Source organism: Theropithecus gelada, chromosome 6, assembly GCF_003255815.1.
Source record: "Theropithecus gelada isolate Dixy chromosome 6, Tgel_1.0, whole genome shotgun sequence".
Lineage (NCBI taxonomy): Eukaryota > Metazoa > Chordata > Mammalia > Primates > Cercopithecidae > Theropithecus > Theropithecus gelada.
The window spans coordinates 164,215,808-164,235,509 of NC_037673.1; the positions used below are offsets into that span (position 1 = coordinate 164,215,808).

Sequence of the window (19,702 nt, forward strand, 5' to 3'; positions counted from 1 at the left end):
AAAAATAAAAAGATGCTATGGAACCCAAAACAAAGAAAAAGGTGGGGAGGGGAGGCAGGAGGGAAGGCATCTTTGGAAACAGAGGAAACACAGTTGCAGGGATGTCTCTTCCTGTTCAGTAACATTAGGGGATTGTTTGCTTGCTTTTCTCCCAAAGCTGACGGTTGCAATATGTTCTGCACCTTAGAATGGCAAGATTGAGTGCTATAAGAGCAGAGCAGTTTTGACAAGAGTTTGAGATGGGGTGTTGGGGAGGTTGTCATCTTTGCCTGATGGGACCCACCGCTACTTCTGTAGATGTGAAATCAAAGCTTTGTTAGGCCTGGGTTCCAGCGGCACCTGCAGTACCTGTCAGTGTCTGTCTTGAGACTCTCCTTGAAAGAACCGCATCTCCAGTGCAGCTGCAGCTGGCCCAAGGCGAGCTTCAATAACCCAATAGTATCATTTTTAAAAAAACATTATTTTAAAATAGCTAATTCCTTGGCTCCCTTCACCTGGTAATTACAAATCAGAAGCTATCGTTATCTTGAAGCCACCACGATTAGTTCTCATTTCCTGACCTCTGTACAGTGAAAATATGTCATTATTGGAGGCAATGGAATCTGGTCTCTTCAAGTAAGTGACCTACATAAAACGGATAAACTGCAGGAGAAAATTAGGTGTTACCTTGATGGAAAGTGTACAGTAAATGTCACTTACTCTTATTACTATTTATCATCTCAAGAAGTTGTAACAGTGGCCTTTCACTTTAGAGGAATATATGGAAAGAAAACATGGTTCTTAGATAGAGAAGAGTGTATGTGAAAAGCACACACACACACACACACACACACACGCAGACACCTTGCCACCTTCATCTGTGGCCATCAATCTGAGCTGTATTGTTTGAAGATAGCTTTTTAACCTTAATAGAATGCAGTCTGACTTTAAGTGGTGGTAGACATGCAGAATTAATTGCTGTGTGAACAATTTCCTAAGCATTGTTAATTGTGTTTCCTACGGTTAATTGTTTCTCCCATCCCCACATCAGACTCCAAACCTTTCCCTGTCAACAGCCCTTTCTCTCCCGCAGCGGTAGGAATGCAGCAACAGCGTCAACCTGTGTCCAGTTGAAATGCCAGACATCATTTGGATGAGAGACATGCAGGGGAATAAATTCCTTGCTTATTCTCAAATGAAACATCTCTTAGATAAGGGCTTTGAAACAATACAGGTGTTTAGGGTTTGCTTTTCATTCCACTCAGTAGAAACAACTCACCAAGAACCATCAGGCTGTGTTACGTTCGCTAAACTCATGGTGGGGAGTTGACATAGGCAGGATGACAAGGAAGACCAGAAGTTTATTTGGAGGCTTGGGGTGCCCATGGGAGTCAAGACGTCTGCAGACATGCTCAGTTCCTTAGCACAGAACAGGCAGTACTTCAGAACTCTGTTTCATTCCATACTCTGCTAAAGTGAGAGCGACAGAGAGAGAAGGAATAGTAATGTTTTCAGAAAAGGACCCCATTCCACCATCAACCCGCCAAGATTTTTCTGCAATGCGCTGAAAGGTATCCACTTATCATGAAGAGGGGTGGAAAGGAAAAAAATTCTAAAGTTTGAAATAGGGAGGTGGACTAGTACCACTGTAGATGCTGCTGGCTGCACTGATAGTTCAGAACAGGTACCAGCAAACAGGTACTATTTGGGTAGCCTCCTTTGAAGCTGACTTACTTGTGAGTGTGTAGTTTGGGGAAAACAATGCTTGTCAATGCTCCTAGACTAACAGTCTAAAAGCAACTGTGTCCAGAGTGTAGAAAAGGATGGATGTGGTCGAGCAGCACTCTTTACTGTGATTCGAAAGGGCTATTTTCGCTTCCACCGTGGCACCGTTTGGAAGATCTGGGCTGTGTTTTCTCCTCCCTCCTCCGCCCACTGTAAGGGATCCTCTCCCCCGAGACTGGGAGCAGCAGCACCAGAAGGGAAGACCTAACTACTCGGATCTCTGCTTTCTGTATTTAGCTAATCCCTGCGGCCTGGGGCAAGCCATTTTTGACACAGCTTCCTTAAAAGGCAATCGCTTGGAAAAAGGCGCCTGGCCCTCCCCCTTGACATTTGCATTGCTGAATTATCTATTCATATTTTCATTACTTTGTCTCTCCTGCAGCAATGCATCTGCTCGGACTCAATTGGCAACTCCAGCCTGCAGATGGGCACACCTTTAACAATGGGATAAGGACCGGCTTACCAGGAAACGATGATGTGGCAACAATGCCATCTGGAGGCAAAGGTGAGGTTACAGCTGCTGCTTGCCCTCTTGAGGTCACAGGAAAATTCCGAGCTCTCGCCAGCTGGTTCAGGTTTTCTAACCCAAATCTTGGAAGGTATGCAAAAAGGAAAAGAAAAGGGGGGAAAAAATCGTTGCCTTTCATAGGTGCCCCCGTTAAAAGCTGTTTGCTGTTCCTGTCTGTTAGCTGTGTTTGGCTGGATCACTCAGAGCTGGCGTGGTGCCTGCTCAGAGCAATGTGCATACCTATGCTATCTGCAGTAACTGGCATGGTCCAGAGCTACTTGAAAGCATCCCAAGGCCTGTGCAGAAACAGCAGCCACAGCAGCAGCTGGAGTGGCAGCAGCAGCAGCAGCAGGAGAAAGTCCTGCCTAATCAGAAGGCAGAGAGCAGCAGGCAGCACATGCCATCAGACTGGGTCTTTCTCCCAGGAGGACAGATGCAGCCTCCCTGGGGAGGAAGCTGCCTGGCTTGGCATGAAAGAGAAAGGCTCAGAGCTGCTCTGCTTTGGGGGAGAATAGAAAGGAGTTTTGACAACTGGGCGACAAAGCTTCTCTTCTCAGAACAGTGAAGGGGACAATAGAAATGTTTATTGAAGAAATCAGGCAACTGTATCCTTGCAGGAAAAAAAAAAAAATAAAGTGCTAACAAGGTGCTAAGAAGGAGGAGAGAAAACAGAACCATGGGGTGGGGGTGGGGGAGACTGGAGCAAGTAAGACAGAGCAGCCAATGGAATGGTTAGCCAGGCTGGCACGCAGTGAGATATGCTCAATTCAGGATGGAAATCGCGAGGGAGAGATTGTATGAAAGGATTTCTCCAACATGCAAATTTCCATTCTGCCTTTTAGCATCTATAGCCACTTGACCCCCACATTTTGGAAACACCCTACAGGGATATTTCAAAGAAGGAAAAGGAAGCAGCATTTATTAGGCATCTATTGCATGCCAGGCTTAGCATTGTGTAACTTTAACAACTTTAAAGGAAGGAAAAATGTCTCTGAGAAACTTGGGCCCAGAAGGTTAGAGGAACTTACCCAAATAGGTACAAATTTGGACTCCGAGTTGTGCCCTGTGTGTCTTTGGGCAGGAGGTTGGAGCTTTCCTTCAAGCAGTCATTTTCCACAGAGAAGATTCCAGAAATCATCTGCCCCCAGAGGTGTACATTAGTCATCCTGAGATGCTAATGCTGCTTCAATTATCCTCCCCAGAGCTGTCCTAATGCTTTGAGGATGACTTTTTTGTCTTTTTATCCAGTCTTTAAGAATCGCTGTACTCCTCTGTCATAATCATAACACTAAATTACCTTTAAGTAAGCATGAAAAAGTTTTATCTGAGGATGAAATTATATGCTTTCCATTATCGGGTAAGTTAAAATAGACCTAAAACTGAAAAATATATTTTGCCTTAACTGACCGTGTTCTGCCTTAACTGACCAAAAGCCCAGAGCCAAATGTATTGACCTCAGATTTGAAACCTGGTCTCCTCCAGTACTTGACACTGTCTGCTCCTTCAGTTTTCTCTAGGGCAGTGGTTCTTAGCCATAGCATTTTTGCACCCCTAGAGGACATTTGGCAATGTCTAAAGACTATTTTGATTGTCACAGTTGGAGGGAGCATGGCAGGCATCTAGTGGATAGGGGTCAGAGATGCTGTTAAACAACCTATAATACACAGGACAGCCCCCTGTGATGAAGAATTATCTCCTTTCAAGATGACAGTAGTGCTGCCCTTGGAAACTCTGCTTTATGGGGTCTCCATCACGTTTTATCCATAAATGTCCTTTAATCTACAAGTCAGCACCTCATCCCTTCAGAAGAATGCAGAATACACATGTGAAATGAATATGCATATTCTATCATTGGGCACAGAGAAATTGTTTATATGTGTATGCATTCTGAAATTATATACCAATGCTTTTTGAGTAGTGTCCTTCATAAATGGGAATTTATTATCTCTACTGGCCTCCATAAATTAAGGTCAAGATCAAGCACTCCTCCCATTTGTGATAAGCCTCTATTTCTGCCTCTGCTCCCCACCAGCTTTTGCATTGAACACCCAGAGAACAAGTCTTAAGAGTACAAGAGTTATGTGTCTCTAAATTAACAAATGAAGAAACACTTTCCATTGTGTCTTTGGAAAGACCAGAATTTTTCCCCTTATCTGCAACATGCTTTTGAAAATGTTGTCGTATAAGTCATATAACATTACTAGTTCAGATATTTTCCAAATAAGTTATGTGACAGACAAAATGTTGTTTTGTTGTTTTGTTTTGTTTTGTTTGAGACAGAGTCTCACTCTGTCACCCAGGCTGGAGTGCAGTGACGCAATCTTGACTCACTGCAACCTCCGCCTCCCCAGTTCAAGCGATTCTCCTGCCTCAGCCTCCAGAGTGTCTGGGACTACAGGTGCGTGCTGCCACGCCTGACTAATTTTTTGTATTTTAATGGAGACGGAGTTTCATCGTGTTGCCCACGCTGGTTGCGAACTCCTGAGTTCAGGCAATCCTCCTGCCTCAGCCTCCCAAAGTGCTAGGATTACAGGCATGAGCCACCGTACCCAGCAGAGACAGACAAAATGTTGGCCAAATCATTGTCCAGTGAATTTTATCAATAGACTACTCAAGAAAAAAGTGTGAGAATTTAAAATTGCTTAGAGACGAAATAAAATTTGAAACTTAAAAAGAGATCAGATCTCTTCTTAAGTTGTTTTAAGATCTGACTTATAAAATGACTAAAATGTTTTCAATTTTCTCACCCATGCCTAATTCTTTGATCAAAAGTGATCTTAGGTTTGAATTTGTACACCCAGTGACCTCCCGGCTCCCCACTCCCCAATTCTATACATTTAGATAACCTGAATCAATTCCAATTGACTACTTTTCCAGTGTTTCAAAGAGACAATCAAGATATATTGGCAATAAGTTAATTAAATAACACCCCCTCCTTTTTTTGGTATACGATATTCCTTCACTCCAATGTTTTAATCAAGATACACCACACATGGCCAAGGAGGATAATCTCATTAAGCAATTACTGGATAAGTATCCAGCAGAAGCAAATTAAAATGTAAGCAAAACACTGGCATGTGAGTCCCATTTAAGATGGCACATCGATAGAGATTTCATTACCTGGTCTTTAGGAGTATTTACATTCTTCAGGTTTGGGAACAAGTCTAATAGACAGGGCAGCCTACACACTCTGATATGTTAGTGGAAACAAAGCACTTGATTAATTAGTTGGGAGAGTACGTTCTTTGGTCTTTGCCTTTCCCTTTTCCATTTGTTGTTGTTCGAGCCTTATTTTTCTTTCTTCCGCTCTCCTTCAATTAAACCTTAACATGAATGGTTGTTGGCTTTCACATCAAGAAGAGGGAACACACAGTCTGCCAGAATCACTCACCATCTTGTGTGTATTTCTATGTTAAAAGGAATGAACTCATACATCTTCATTACAAGGGCATGGAGAACTTTCTCTGTAGATCTGGGATTAGATAAGCCTTGAGAAAGACGATTCAATACAGTATTCTGACCTGGTCAGATAACATAAGGGAATTCAGTTTGATTGGCCAGGCCCAGGAAAAGTATACAAGAGATTTTAAAGGGCACATCATACGTACCCAATTTGTGCACAGATTTTAAGAAAGAATAAACTCTCAAGTATAGAACTGCATGGATCATTCTCAAAACCTATCACTCATTTTAGATTCAAGTTGCCCTCTATATCAGGGGTCAGCAAACTACATCTCATGGACCAAAATCTGGCCAGCTGCCTGTTTTTATAAATCAAGTTTTAATGGAGCACCACCATGACTACCACCTGTTGTCTATGGCTACTTTCAGAATAAAATGGTGGAATTGAGTGGGTACAACAGAGACTATATGGCCCAAAAAGCCTAAAATATTCACCATCTGACCCTTTAAAAAAAAAAAAAAAAGTTTGATGACCACTCTGTATCATTCCCAATCCCATTTCCACTTTTCTAGAACTTTCCCTGTAACTATCCAAGTTATAGGAGACCAGAAGAGGAAGATCAAACTCCCAAAACATCACTTCTTCCTTCCTGACCAAGCCCTAGTTATAATATACTGTGGTAAATTTGCATTGGAAGATGCTCTATAATATAGGATTTTGGAGCTGGTCTGGTGGATAAAAACACCAGCACCATCACTTAGCAACTGTATGACTGTAAGCGGGTCATTTGTTCTCTCCCAACCTCCAATTCCTCATCTGTGAAATGCAACTCCCTCATAAGCTTGCTGTCCATCATAAATGATGTGACCCTTGTAAAACACTGCATGTGGCATCAGGCATGTAATAAATGATCCACGAGTCTTAGTTGTCGTCACTGATGTCATCTTTACATCTCTCAGCTGGTCCATTTAACAAGTTTCCATGGCCTGTCACATCTTTTGAGAGGGTATATTTTCCAAAGGTGAAGACCAACCAGGTGCAGTGACTCATGCCTGTAATCCCAACACTTTGGGGTGCTAAAGTGACAGGATCACTTAAGGCCAGGAGGTCGAGACCTGCCTGGGCAACAAAGTGAGACCTCGTCTCTATTTTTAAAAATATAAAAATAGGCCGGATGCAGTGGCTCACGCCTGTAATACCAGCACTTTGGGAAGCCGATCATGAGCTCAGGAGATCAAGACCATTCTGGCTAACATGGTGAGTCCCCATCTCTACTAAAAATTAAAAAAAAAAAAAAAAAATTAGCCGGGCAGGGTGGTAGGTGCCTATAGACCCAGGAGAGAGTCAGGAGACTGAGGCAGGAGAATGGCATGAACCCAGGAGGCGAAACTTGCAGTGAGCCGAGATCATGCCACTGCACTCCAGGCTAGGTGACAGAGCGAGACTCCGTATCAAAATATATATATATACACATATACACACATACATATATGTGTGTGTATATATATATATAAAATAAAACTAAGGTGAAGACTGCCTTCAAAATATCAAGATAGACAATACCACTTCACCTTTTCCTTTACCTTCTAAGAATTAACCAAGCCCCAGATGAGGATTTTTTCCCAACATTGGCTTGATGAGGTCAGCAGCAAGCAAGTCTTCCTATTCCAAAGGGCCAATGTGTACACCAAGTTGGCCCCCTGCACACTGCATTATTTGTCTCACTGCAGCTTGAGTTCCATCACTGCCAGCCTGTCTGTTTTAAGCCCTACCATTCTCGGTTTATAACTCAGCTGTAAACATTTATTTGTGCCTGGAGCACATTTCCTTCCTACCCTTTGAAAAAAAAATTAGAATTTCCAGATGGTATGCAACTTGGAAAAAAATGGCAAGGACTGTTATTCTGTTTAGAAACATGTTTTTCTACACTTGCCCTTTCAGCAAAAACTTCATAATGATTTTTACTAGTTGGCTTAATGCATGGTACTAGGAGCCAGATTAGCAGGGAGGTTGGTAAATTCTTCCGCTGGCTCTCATCAGCCTCTCAATGAACACAGCCCAGGGTTTTGAAATGATCACTTCCCTATATGGGGCTTTTCCAAAGTCGGTGAAGTTCCCAGAAGGGCAAAGGGTCATTATGTTTGAGCCAAACACCCCATTACTGCACGTCTACTGGCAAATATACCAACATCCTAATTACCAACCCAACAACTCCCCTCCTTTAGGAGGCCATGCTGTTCTCCATTGTTGCGGATGGGTACAACTTACATGCACTTATACCGGTGGACTTTTGCTTTTGATTGCCATCCATAGCCCCATGCTAAATTGCATAGTTTCTGTTGTACATAGCATCATGGTGGCTTGACATGGGCATTAATAATGAAATCCAATTTCCCTTTCTGTCCATTTTCCCATATCCTCATTGGCCACACTTCTCTTTCTGAATTGACTTCTACACCCAGATATCTGGTCTGTGATCTCTAAGTATGCACCTCTGGTATACCTCTGATATACAGTTGGCCCTTCATACCCACAGGTATCCACAGATTCAACCAACCTCGGATTGAAAATATTTGGAATAATAATAATACAAAAAATGCAAATAAAAATGATAGTATAAGAACTATTTACATATCATTTACATTGTATTAGGTATTATAAGTAATCTAGAGATCATTTGAATTATAGAGGAGGATGTACATAGGTTATGTGAAAATACTACACCATTTTATATAAGGGGCTTGAGCATTTACAGATTTCGGTATCCACAGGCGTCCTGGAATCCATACCCTGTGGATACCAAGGGATGACTGTGGGCCTTAATGCAGTCAGCACAGGGGTGAGCCACATGGGTTTTAGTGTCTGTCAGTTGTGGGTTTTGATTACAGATCTACCAGTAAAAAGCTGTATGACCCTAAGTAAGTCACTTATCTTCCATGAACCTCAGTTCTCTCATCTGAAAAACAGGAAAAATTGTAAGAGTATCAGGAGATTACATGGTGATTAGCAGCCACTCAATAAATTTTAGCTACTGTCAATAACAGTAAACTAAACTAAATATTAATGCAGGAGCAAGTTCACCTGGAGAGTCATAGGTGTAAATACTTGTTAACATTCCCAGCGGCAAAGAGTTGACTATTTTTATCTAATGCAATGAATTGAAATTTCAAAAGATGTAAAAGCCACATGTAGTCCCAAGAGCTAAACATTTTCTAAAAGTCATTATTGTGTGATGTTGTGAACACCATCACAGAAGCAGTGACTTTCAGGATGGAATTACATTCCTGAAGTATAGCCAGCCAGCAGCAGGGTGAAGGCTGATGGGTTGCTGATGTCTCGGATGAGCTGTATTCTTGGGCAGTGAATCTAAGGTCCTTGGAAGAATCTTTTCACTTATCTATTGGTTAAACGGAACCCTCAGATGGTTGTCCTGATTCCCAAATAAATGGAAACGAGGTGTAATGACTGTAGCAATATTCTGAATTCAATTTTATTTGCAATAGATAAAAATATGTGAGGCAGAATAATCTGCAAGGCAGATTTATGCCGAGGTGCCTCCGGAGTTCGGTTAAGTTAGGAAGTATTAATATGCGGCTTCATTTCCCTGGTATGACTATGAGTCCATTCCCTTTATCACTTGTTTGGGGAATAGTTTCGCTGTTTCTGTAAATGAATTATGGCAACATTTTCTGAAATGATTAGCTCCTAATGTGGCTATGGAAGGCTGTCGTTTTGCTCAACATCAGTCTTATTTAACTGGTTGAAATTTTAGTTACATGTTTCAGATATAGGTAATAGTTTCACATTTACATGAGCAATCTTCCGTGGAGTTATAGAGTTGGACTATCCTGTAAAATTGATCATTAGAATGTTGCCTCTAAAAACCCAGAAATCTCATCTCTAAGCCAAAGATGAACTAGCCAGAACCATTGTATCTTACGCACATGCTTCTTAGGGCAAAATGATCATCATCTACACTTTTCATTGTGCAGCTCTTTGATAGACTGAAAGATTTGCCATGGAAGCCCCAGCTCTGGGAGACATGAACTGGACTGGGTCCTGCATGCCAGGATGCCAGGCCCAGTCATTGCCTAGAACCCAAGGATACCAGTGAGTTCTCACAGAATGATTACAGGATGCTGTTTAATGCCTCTTCTCTTGATGCCCCTAATTCAATCTCAAAGTGTATTCACAGGACCCTGGACAACAGGCTGCCTAGATAAGAGATAATGGAAATACAACATACACCCCAACTCTGATGTTGACCAAAGAATACCTATTATTATAGTCAATGCTTGATAAATATTTATTGCATGGAAGTATGAATGTATGGCCCACCCAACATTGCTTAGGACATTTCTTAATCATTGTTAAGTAAATAAAATCTGGTTGCTTTTCAATAAAGCAGACTGCACAGAGTTGCCCATGTGAGAAGCAGCTAGACCACACACCAACAGCAGCAATTTGCAGAGAATGCACTGGTGATGCAGTTTTCTCTGATCATCGTATCTTAATACATGTGACCTGTTGTCTGCCCCTCCCAGTCTGCAGACGTACCGGCCACTCACTGTATATTGATTTCAGCTGCTCTGGAAAATGACTGCCAGTTTTATTATGGCCCACTCCACCCATTGTCCCTCTTTCATTAATAGTGCCTACAGTAGGCAGCCTATGTTTTTTATTAGGCCATCAGAAATTCACCCCCAACCCATCCGAAAAAAAAGTAGTTACAGCTGTTTTTAGGTAGCACCACAACAGACAGGATAGAAAGATGCAGAAGTACCTACAAGTTAGGTACAATATGCAGAAGCACCCCAACATACAGATGAGTAGACGGACTCAGAGAGGGCTGGTGATTAGCCCAAAGGCACACAGCTGGTAGCTGTCAGAGCTGGGATTCAAACCCAGGCTGACTAGCTCCACGAGGCAACGTCGCCTCCTTAAGGCCTCAGAACTTTTCAATAGGAGGATATTCAGCTAGACCTTAAAATGTCTAGCTAAGCATTAGACATTTGAAGATAAAGATAGAAATCTTAACTACTTTGTTTCCTTGTTGCCTGCCTCTCAGTGGTGTCAGGTGAGGGACTCACCATATTGGTGGTCCTGGAACAGCTGGTGTGACTCAGGGACGCCCAGCTTCAAGTCCTCCTTCATGGGACTCAGCGTGGCTTTGATGCTGCTCTCTTTGACCTTAGAGAACAACAGAGATCCATCCTCCTGGACATCGGCCCAGAAATTTGACCTCCAGGAATACAGTCACTGAGATGGTTCCCCATACTGGCTATAGCAATTTACGGAAAAACACCTTTTCTTTTTATCTCTTTGGAGGAAGTATTTGTACATTTTTCTCTTTTTCATTGTTTTTAAAATTACAAAAATTATACACACTCATTTTCAAGATTTATTAAAAGTATATTTAAAAACTTTTCTTTTGCTATCATGAATATTTCTGTAACAACTGACAAATTTGAATAAGACCTGTAGATTATAGTCATGCATGGCAAAACAGTGTTTCAGTCAACGACTGGCCACACATTCCCAGCACTGGTCCCATAAGATTATAATGGGGCTAAAAAATTCCTGTCACCTAGCAACATCTTAGCTGTCATAATGTTATAATATAGTTACTTTTTTATTAATTTAGTGTAGCCTAAGTCTATAGTATTTACAAGGTCAAAAGTAGTGTACAGTAATGTCCTAGCCCTTCACATTCACTCACCACTCACTCACTGACTTAACCAAAGCAACTTCCAGTCCTGCAAATTCCATTCATGGTATGTGTCCTATACAGGTGTACCATTCTTTTTTTTTATCTCTCATACCATATTTTTTACTGTCTTTTCTATGTTTAGATACACAAGTACCACTGAGTTACAGTTGCCTGCAGTATTCAATACAGTAACATGCTGTACACGTTTATAACCTAGGAGCAGTAGGCTATACCATATAGCCTAGGTATGTAATAAGCTACATCATCTAGGTTTGTGGGAGTATACTTACACAACTATGAAATTGCCTAAGAATGTACTCCTCAGAATGTATCCCTGTTGTTAAGTGATTCATGACTGTATATATAGAGAGAGAGAAAGAAAGACTTCATGTGAAAATATATATATGTACATATATTTGAGTAAAAAGTGAAAACCCCTCTTTGCAAAAGTGTAATTCAGTTACACACCTGAAGAACTTAATTTGAAAGCAAACACTAGCTTGTTTAACAATATGGATATCTTCTGTTAAATAAATCAAGCTTGTGAAAGTGAAGTCACCTGTTAATCAACAAAGCCTAAAAGCTTTCTAATAATTCCTCCTCCCTCCTGCCAAACCCCTACCCTGTCCCCTCGCCACACGCGTGCGCACACACACACTCGCACTTCTTCATAGCATATACCCAGCAATGATCCTCCTGACCCACTCTAGAGACCACAGTAGGCTAATGAGGAATGCCATTTAAGATATCTTTGGGTCCAAGCCACTGTTATATAGATATGGACATTGAGACTTTGAGAAATACACCTGCCTAAAACTAGCTAGATGCTTAGTAACAAGGATGGAACTTCAACAGAATCGTTCATTTACACCTGTTCCTTCCACAAACATTTCAAAGTCATTAAGTCATGACTAGGACTCTTGACTTTTGGTTCTTAATCTAAGGATTTTCTCCCTGTATCACACCTCTCCCAGTCTGTTTGTTTGTTGTAAGATTTTACACAAAAGGCAAATTAAGCATTTACTCATGACTCTTCAAAAGGATCCACAAGAGGCCGGGCGCGGTGGCTCAAGCCTGTAATCCCAGCACTTTGGGAGGCCGAGGCGGGTGGATCACGAGGTCAGGAGATCGAGACTATCCTGGCTAACATGGTGAAACCCCATCTCTACTAAAAATACAAAAAACTAGCAGGGCGTGGTGGCGGGCGCCTGTAGTCCCAGCTACTTGGGAGGCTGAGGCGGGAGAATGGCGTGAACCCGGGAGGCGGAGCTTGCAGTGAGCCGAGATCAGGCCACTGCACTCCAGCCTGGGAGACACAGCGAGACTCCGTCTCAAAAAAAAAAAAAAAAAAAAGGATCCACAAGAAAAGTTCTTTCAATAGTAAATTTCATATAGAGCTTCCAAAAGGTTATTTTATTTAATAAATAAAATTCAGTTTACATGTAGTCAGGTTCTAACTGAGGTCTGAAGGGAGTCAATGGGAGAGTGGTGGGTAGCTGGAAGAGCACTCGAAGAATCATAGACAGTTTCAACACGGCTTTACTCTCTCTCTCTCCAGGCACATGTGAGTCTGGGTGCGAGCCTGGGTGCAAGCTGTATGTACAGCATCAGCAGGGTAGTTATACCTTTTACAGGCAGCAGTAGCTCCCAGCCAAGCATGAGCTCACGTGAGTGGTTACCTAATGCACCTCATGTGGCATGATTACATAATAAGTGGAGCTGTGCGCCTGTGCTCCAAACTTGCTGAGTCATGCATGACAGGATGTATCCCTTGGCCTATTCTTGATGACAGCATATCCATTTTCCTTACGCATGTAGATTTTCAAAGTAAATCTTTGTTAAGGCTCTCACTTTACCCTGTCATCACAGGGGTTTGGTTACAATACCCCACCAGATGGGTTTGTATAGTTTGATCCAGTTCAGTAAGCATTTATAGATCACTTACAGTTGCCAGGTGCAAAGCTTAGAGAACCTAGAGATGAATCTGCATCTCTGCCTGACCTCAGGGAGCACAGTATCCAGAGACAGAGACTTAGGCAGGCATGCAAAATCAAGTACAATACCTAACAACAGCTGCTGTGGGCAGCAGAAAAGCGTAATTGCTATAGAAACACAAAGAAAACAATTTGTCTGGCTGAGGAGAGTGGTTGGGGTGGTGTTGTAAAGGAACGTACAGCTTTAGTGTGAAGGTGCACTTGAGCTGAACCAGGCCATGACTCCCAGTTTTAAGCTTGTCCCCATAAATGAGTCTATTCCAGAAGAATTAGACTCTTGATAGAGAGCTAGATATATACAAATAGACACATAGACATTCATGTATATTACATGTGCACACACTATTTTTTGTCTTTTAGAGAATTCCTTACTCTGCAAAGAAAGCCACATGCTTTCCCACGTAGTTTTGCATCCTTTTTTTCATTCCATGTAAGAACTTAGCAATTATTGCACTATTATTTCATGCTGGGCACTATACTAATCTCTCTTTTGTGTACTTCTACTTGTCACACCCTCTAAGGCAGTTAGAACTATTGTTCCCATTTTACAGAAAAAGCTACTGGAAATCCAGAGAGTTTAAGCAAATTGCTAGAGGTCACACAACATGAAAGAAACAGAGCCAGGATTCAAACCCAGTTCTGTCTGACTTCTGACTTCTGACTTCTGTCATCCCGGAGGTGCACTCCTTTATTTAGTGAATGCGATGAGGAAGGGAGGATCTAAAACCCTAGGGGGCACTGTGACTACTGAGAAGTAGCCTGTGCTGGCTGGTAGTGGGAGCTAATTTCCTCAGTGTCCTGAAGCTAGGGTGTAGTAAAGGAAGAGGACCTCACTGCTATAAGAACCGAAGCTTTGGGGCTCCTTGTCTGAATTTTCCAGAACAGCTGCTCTCTGGAGACAAGCTCCCTTGCACATCTCCAGCATCTGCATCTGGCTTGACATCACGATCCATTTAGGTTTCCACAGTAGATTAGAACACTCGTGGGTGCTGATTTCCTGCCTCTTTTTCAGATCCTGTCCATTAACCAGCAATGCCGGAAAGCCCAACAGACATAAAGGAAAGCCCAGCTTATTAAGTTAAAGATGAATCATGTTTTTAAAGTTTTTTTTTTTTGTATTTATAAAGCATTTCTTTAACTTGTTGCCATGCTGATTGCTGGGGTTTCTTTTGGTACCTATCAGAGACCCATACACTCTTCTTCTGCAGGCGGCTCTCTTACTATGTCCCTTCCTTACCAGCTCCTTTTTATTATATCCCTTCCCCAAGGAAGGGGTGTCAAATGCAGCATTTTAAACTAAAATTTAGTTTCCAGTGTATACTAATGAGAGCTCCTGCTCAACTTGTTGTTATAACAAGTGTTTCCCCCTGGACATGCCATTATTTCAGCAAAACCCCCAAATAAACAACACCCAGTTTAGGCTTAGGACCTTACAGGTAACAATACTTATTTTGTGCCAGAAATTATTCTAAGAACTTTACACAGCCTAAACTCAGTAAAACCTTATAACAATCCTGTGAAATAAATAGTGTCCCATCTATACACATAAGGACACCGAAGCACAGCAAGATACACTTAGCTGATATCAAAGTTAGGATTTGAACCATGGCAATTTCAGCCCAGAGTCTCTGCTCTTAAACACGATGCCATATTCCTCCCCCTACAGGTAAGTAATCAGTATCCATTAGAAAGGTTAGCCAACATTTAAAAGTTCCTGCTGGATGTGGTGGCTCACAGAGGTAATCCCAGCATTTTAGGAGGCCAAAGCTGAAGAATCACTTGAGCCCAAGAGTTTGAGACCAGTGCCTGGGCGATATAGTGAGACCTTGTCTCTACAAGGAAAAAGAAAAAAAGGAAAAAAAATTAAGCTGACAGGCATGGTGGTCCATGCCTATAGTCCCAGCTACTTTGAGGGGGCTGAGGCAGGAGGATCATTTGAGCCCAGGAGGTCAAGGCTGCAGTGAGCTGAGATCGTGCCACTGCACTCCAGCCTAGGCAGCAGAGCGAGATCCTGTCTCAAAAAACAAACAAAACAAAACAAAACAGAAGTTCAGAATGTTTGATAAATAAACCATCTAGTCCCCATCTGAAGGTCTGAACCACTCAGGACTTCTGGCTGTTCATTTTCTTTTTAAAGATGAGATGTGAAGGCAGCTTCCAAACTCCCTTTCAGACCTCATTCCCTACTTTTATTTTCCTAGAGGTCAAAGGGTTATTCTTAAGATCCAAACCAGTGTTTCTCTTGCTTTATTTTAAGTCCCTGCTGGCTTTGTATTGAGCTGCATAAAAAACAATCACCTCATATGTTAAAGAAAATAAGAGGGAAAAACTTTATATCTTCAAATCACTTTGTGGTTTTCTTTTATAATTTAGACATGAAAGACCTTCAGAGAACCAAAAGTGTCATCTCTCCATTTTACACATAGAGAAACTGGGACCAAGAGACAGAGTCAGACAGGTTCACTCACCATTTAGGCCAGTCTTTAGCAATTTTATCATTTCTCCAGATTATCTGAAACCTTTGCAATATCTGGTGGCCAAATGACAGATAAATATTTTTAGAAGAGTTAGTCCTTCACAGAATGTCGAGGGGAGCATCCTGGGCCCATCAAGCTGAAGAAATTTTTGGATCTACAAGGTCACCAAAGTGATTGGGGTTCCAGAAATGAAAAGACTCCCCTCAAAACAAAAATGACTTCAGTTCTTTCTGTTTGATTTCAGTTGACTCAGAAGTTCTTAGGAATAGAGAAGAATACTATTTTATGTTTCTTACCAAGTTCAGAATCAATTTGAAGGAATCACAAATGACTTTTATACTATGAGATTTTTTTTCCCCATTTTAGAGATAAGGAAAATGAAGCTCTCAGCGATTGATTAACTTGCTTTTCTTGGGCAACTGCTAGTCACGCTCAGCTTTTCCTTAATCCTGTGGTTGCAAGAGAAACCACACGTAGAATATAGGAGGTGCTGACTGGTTCATTGTTTTTAAGAACTCCACTTTAAAAATAGATATTTTTGGAATTCCAATTATTAAAGTTCTGAAGGATGCTGAGTGTGGGCAACCAATATTTTCAACATAAGCAATTTTAAATAATGCAACAGAGATGCATTAATGTCAATGAAGGAGAGATGCTGTTTCCCTGCGGTTCTTAGACTTCTCCCTCTAACTCAAGATCTGCTTGAGTTTCAAATCTTCATTTTCTACTGAGTTGTTTTATTTATTCTGAGCTGATTTTTGTTGAAAATGTCAGAGTGTATTTGTGTCTAGAAAGAATAATGAAAGGCTACAAGAATTAAATTTGGTGCCAAATTAACATCACCCTCCCCTCCCCTGCTGGTAATTTTTACATCCCAGTCACATTTGGGATAGTTGGAAGCTTTACATGTATTTATCAGGCTCCAGATCTGATTATATTTGATCAGTAAAGAGTAATCACATAATTTTAGAGAGCATTGTGCCAAGATTTCAGATGCCCTGGGGTGTGCATTTATAGCTTTGTTATTTGAAACCTAAATGTTTTAGCTGTAACTTAAAAAGAAACTTGCCATGAGTTTAATCTTAATATTAAAACAGAAAAAAAAAAAAAAAACCTGGCATGTAATTAAACAGAAATACAGAGCGAACTAATGTATACATGTCACTGACTGGTATTTATTCCTTTTTTTTTTTTTTTCCTTTTTTTTTTCAGTGCCCTGGTCATTGAAAAACAGCAGCATAGACAGTGGTGAGGCAGAAGTGGGTCGGCGGGTAACACAAGAAGTCCCACCGGGGGTGTTTTGGAGGTCACAAATTCACATCAGTCAGCCCCAGTTCTTAAAGTTCAACATCTCCCTCGGGAAGGATGCTCTCTTTGGTGTTTACATAAGAAGAGGACTTCCACCATCTCATGCCCAGGTATGACCATGTTTGATGTAATCAAGCATTTTTTAAAAATTATATATGTGTGTGTATATGCATATATATTTATATATGTGTGTGTGTGTATATATATATATATGCCACTTCACACCCACTACAATGCCTATAATTAAAAGATGGATAATAAAAATGTTGGCGAGAATGTGGAGAAATGAGAACCCTTGTACATTACTGGTGGGAATGAGAAATGGTGCAGCTGTTGTGGAAAAGAGTTTTTCACAAAGTTAAACATAGAATTACCGTATGATTGAGCAATTCGACTTCTAGGTGTATACCCAGAGAAAATTGAAAACACCATCTTCTTACAAAAATGTATATATCGATGTTCATCATAGTCTTATTTATGATAACCAAAGAATGGAAACAACCCAAATGTCCAACTGGTGAATGACTAAACAGAATGTGATATAGCCGCACAATGGAAAATTAGTCAGATATAGAAAGGAATGGAGTATTGTTATATGCCACAACATGGATGAAACACTACGCAAAGTGAAAGAAGCCAATACCAAAGGCCACATATTGCATGATTCCATTTATGTATATTTTCCAGAATAAGCAAATATATAGAAACAGAAAGGAGGTTAGTGGTTGCCAGGAACTGGGAATTGGGGCTGACTGCCATGGGGTTTTTGGGGGTGGTGATAGTAATGGCCTGAAATGAGGTGATGGTTTACCCAACATAGTGAATACACTCAAACCATGGCATTGTAAAATCACAAAAGCTACCTTACAGTTATTCACAGTGTCCTGTGAATTTTATCTCCAAAAAATAAATGCTAATATCCCAACCTGATGAAAACAGCTTAAATAGGTTTAGGGGTTAATCATTGGTACTTTCTGTTCAGATGTTCTGGTTATTGGATTAATTTGTTAAAATATCACTGGGAGACATCTCACTATATATGAAAGAATAATGTAACATAAACCAAAATTCAGCAGATGTTTCTCTGTGGCTTCCCTGTACTAAGTTCCTTGGGAAGTCCTTGGCGCTATGAAAGTGAGATTATTCACAGCCTTGGAAATGAAGAGATTGGATTACATTATGGATTTCATTATTTTTTCTCTCATTCTTCCCTTAATTTGTTCTGGTAGAAGTTCTATTATTATACATAACACCTGGGGTAAATTAACACCTACCTAGTTTGGTTTTCTTTTCCAATAAGAATTGTATATCCTGTGAAAAAAACAAGTTGGTTTTTCCTGCCTCGTTTGCCCTCAAATCCAGGAAGAACATAAGGTACATTAGGAAAAAACTCAAAACATGCATATATCCAGTCAAAGCTGACTTTGAAATGTGTTGGAAAGGCAATTCATCTAGAAAATTCAATTGGAAGAACTTAAAACTAAAAAAAAAAAAACCATTGGCAAATGCAAAGTAGTCAGGCTACAATTTCTTTACCTTTAGCTCATAGCAGACATTGCTAATCAATGGCAGCACTTTTCCTTACTGAGCCCAGTGCACACATAGCTCCCATATAACTCTCAAGGCAGCCACTACCAATCGACCATTGTTGACTCTCAAGATGAAACTGATTTGCAATCCCATCTTTACAGCCTAAAATGATCAATATAAGAACTAAAAGGACTATTTCTTTTTTGAGCAGGAAAAGCTGTGTAGATTTTTATGATCATACACAGCCCATGCTATAGGGACCAATATGTAACGTGGTAATCAATGAGTCCTCCATCCATCCATCCATCCACCTAGAAAAAATATTTATAGGGCTAGACACTGATTATTTGGAGATGAGTTAACATAACCCCTGACCAAGCAGAACTCTTGATAACAGAAATCATATCTGCTCTTCAAAGAGATTCTCATCAAGACAAGGAGAGGAGTTCAGCTGAAAGGAATCCCTGGCGCATTTCTGTAGCTTCTGGCCAGGCTGCAGGGTGCTGCTCTCAGAAATTACGCAAATTGTTAGGTGGTGTCCTTGATCTTCAGGCTCCACTGATTCTCCTGTAGCAAAATGAAGGATTTATAGTAGTGAAATCTACTTATCGGCATTATTGAGGTAAGTGTGAGCATGCCTCCGGGCATAGCTGAGCATAACTTTCCTCTCAGCCAGTTGCATGCAAAGAGCTTTGCTAAGAAAACTGCTTCTTCCCCACATTACCCCCAAAACTCTGCTTGCCCTCTTCTCTTGCATGCTGCAGGAAACCAGAATGATGGAAAAGCCAATGATCATGGCAAGTCAAGTTGGTAACTCTCTGTAACTGAGTGGCAGTGGACAGCAGGCAGAAACATACTTTACCGTGCTTCCCTGCTGTTCTGACATTCAGGACTCAAATCCTCAATGACAATGTCTTTTCTTCCTTTGTGGCTATGCTGCACTGTCCATCTCCTGCCTAGACTGTGATTGTTCTAGTGATTGTCCTCTCAAAATAGCTCCACTCCAGA

General features: G+C 41.1%; 1 protein-coding gene across 5 annotated transcripts in view; it reads left to right on the top strand.

Moving 5' to 3' along the window:
• Positions 1-19,702, top strand: part of TENM2 (teneurin transmembrane protein 2) — a 985,093-nt gene that overhangs the window by 764,915 nt on the left and 200,476 nt on the right. For 2 of the 5 annotated variants that reach the window (XM_025389009.1, XM_025389010.1), the window contains exons 6-7: positions 2,147-2,269; positions 17,069-17,274. In XM_025389009.1, the coding sequence (XP_025244794.1) occupies positions 2,147-2,269; positions 17,069-17,274 (329 nt within the window). Of the gene's footprint in view, positions 1-2,146; positions 2,275-3,356; positions 3,378-4,326; positions 4,332-17,068; positions 17,275-19,702 lie in introns of all 5 variants that reach the window. The other 3 variants (XM_025389011.1, XM_025389013.1, XM_025389012.1) reach the window with 2 other exon arrangements.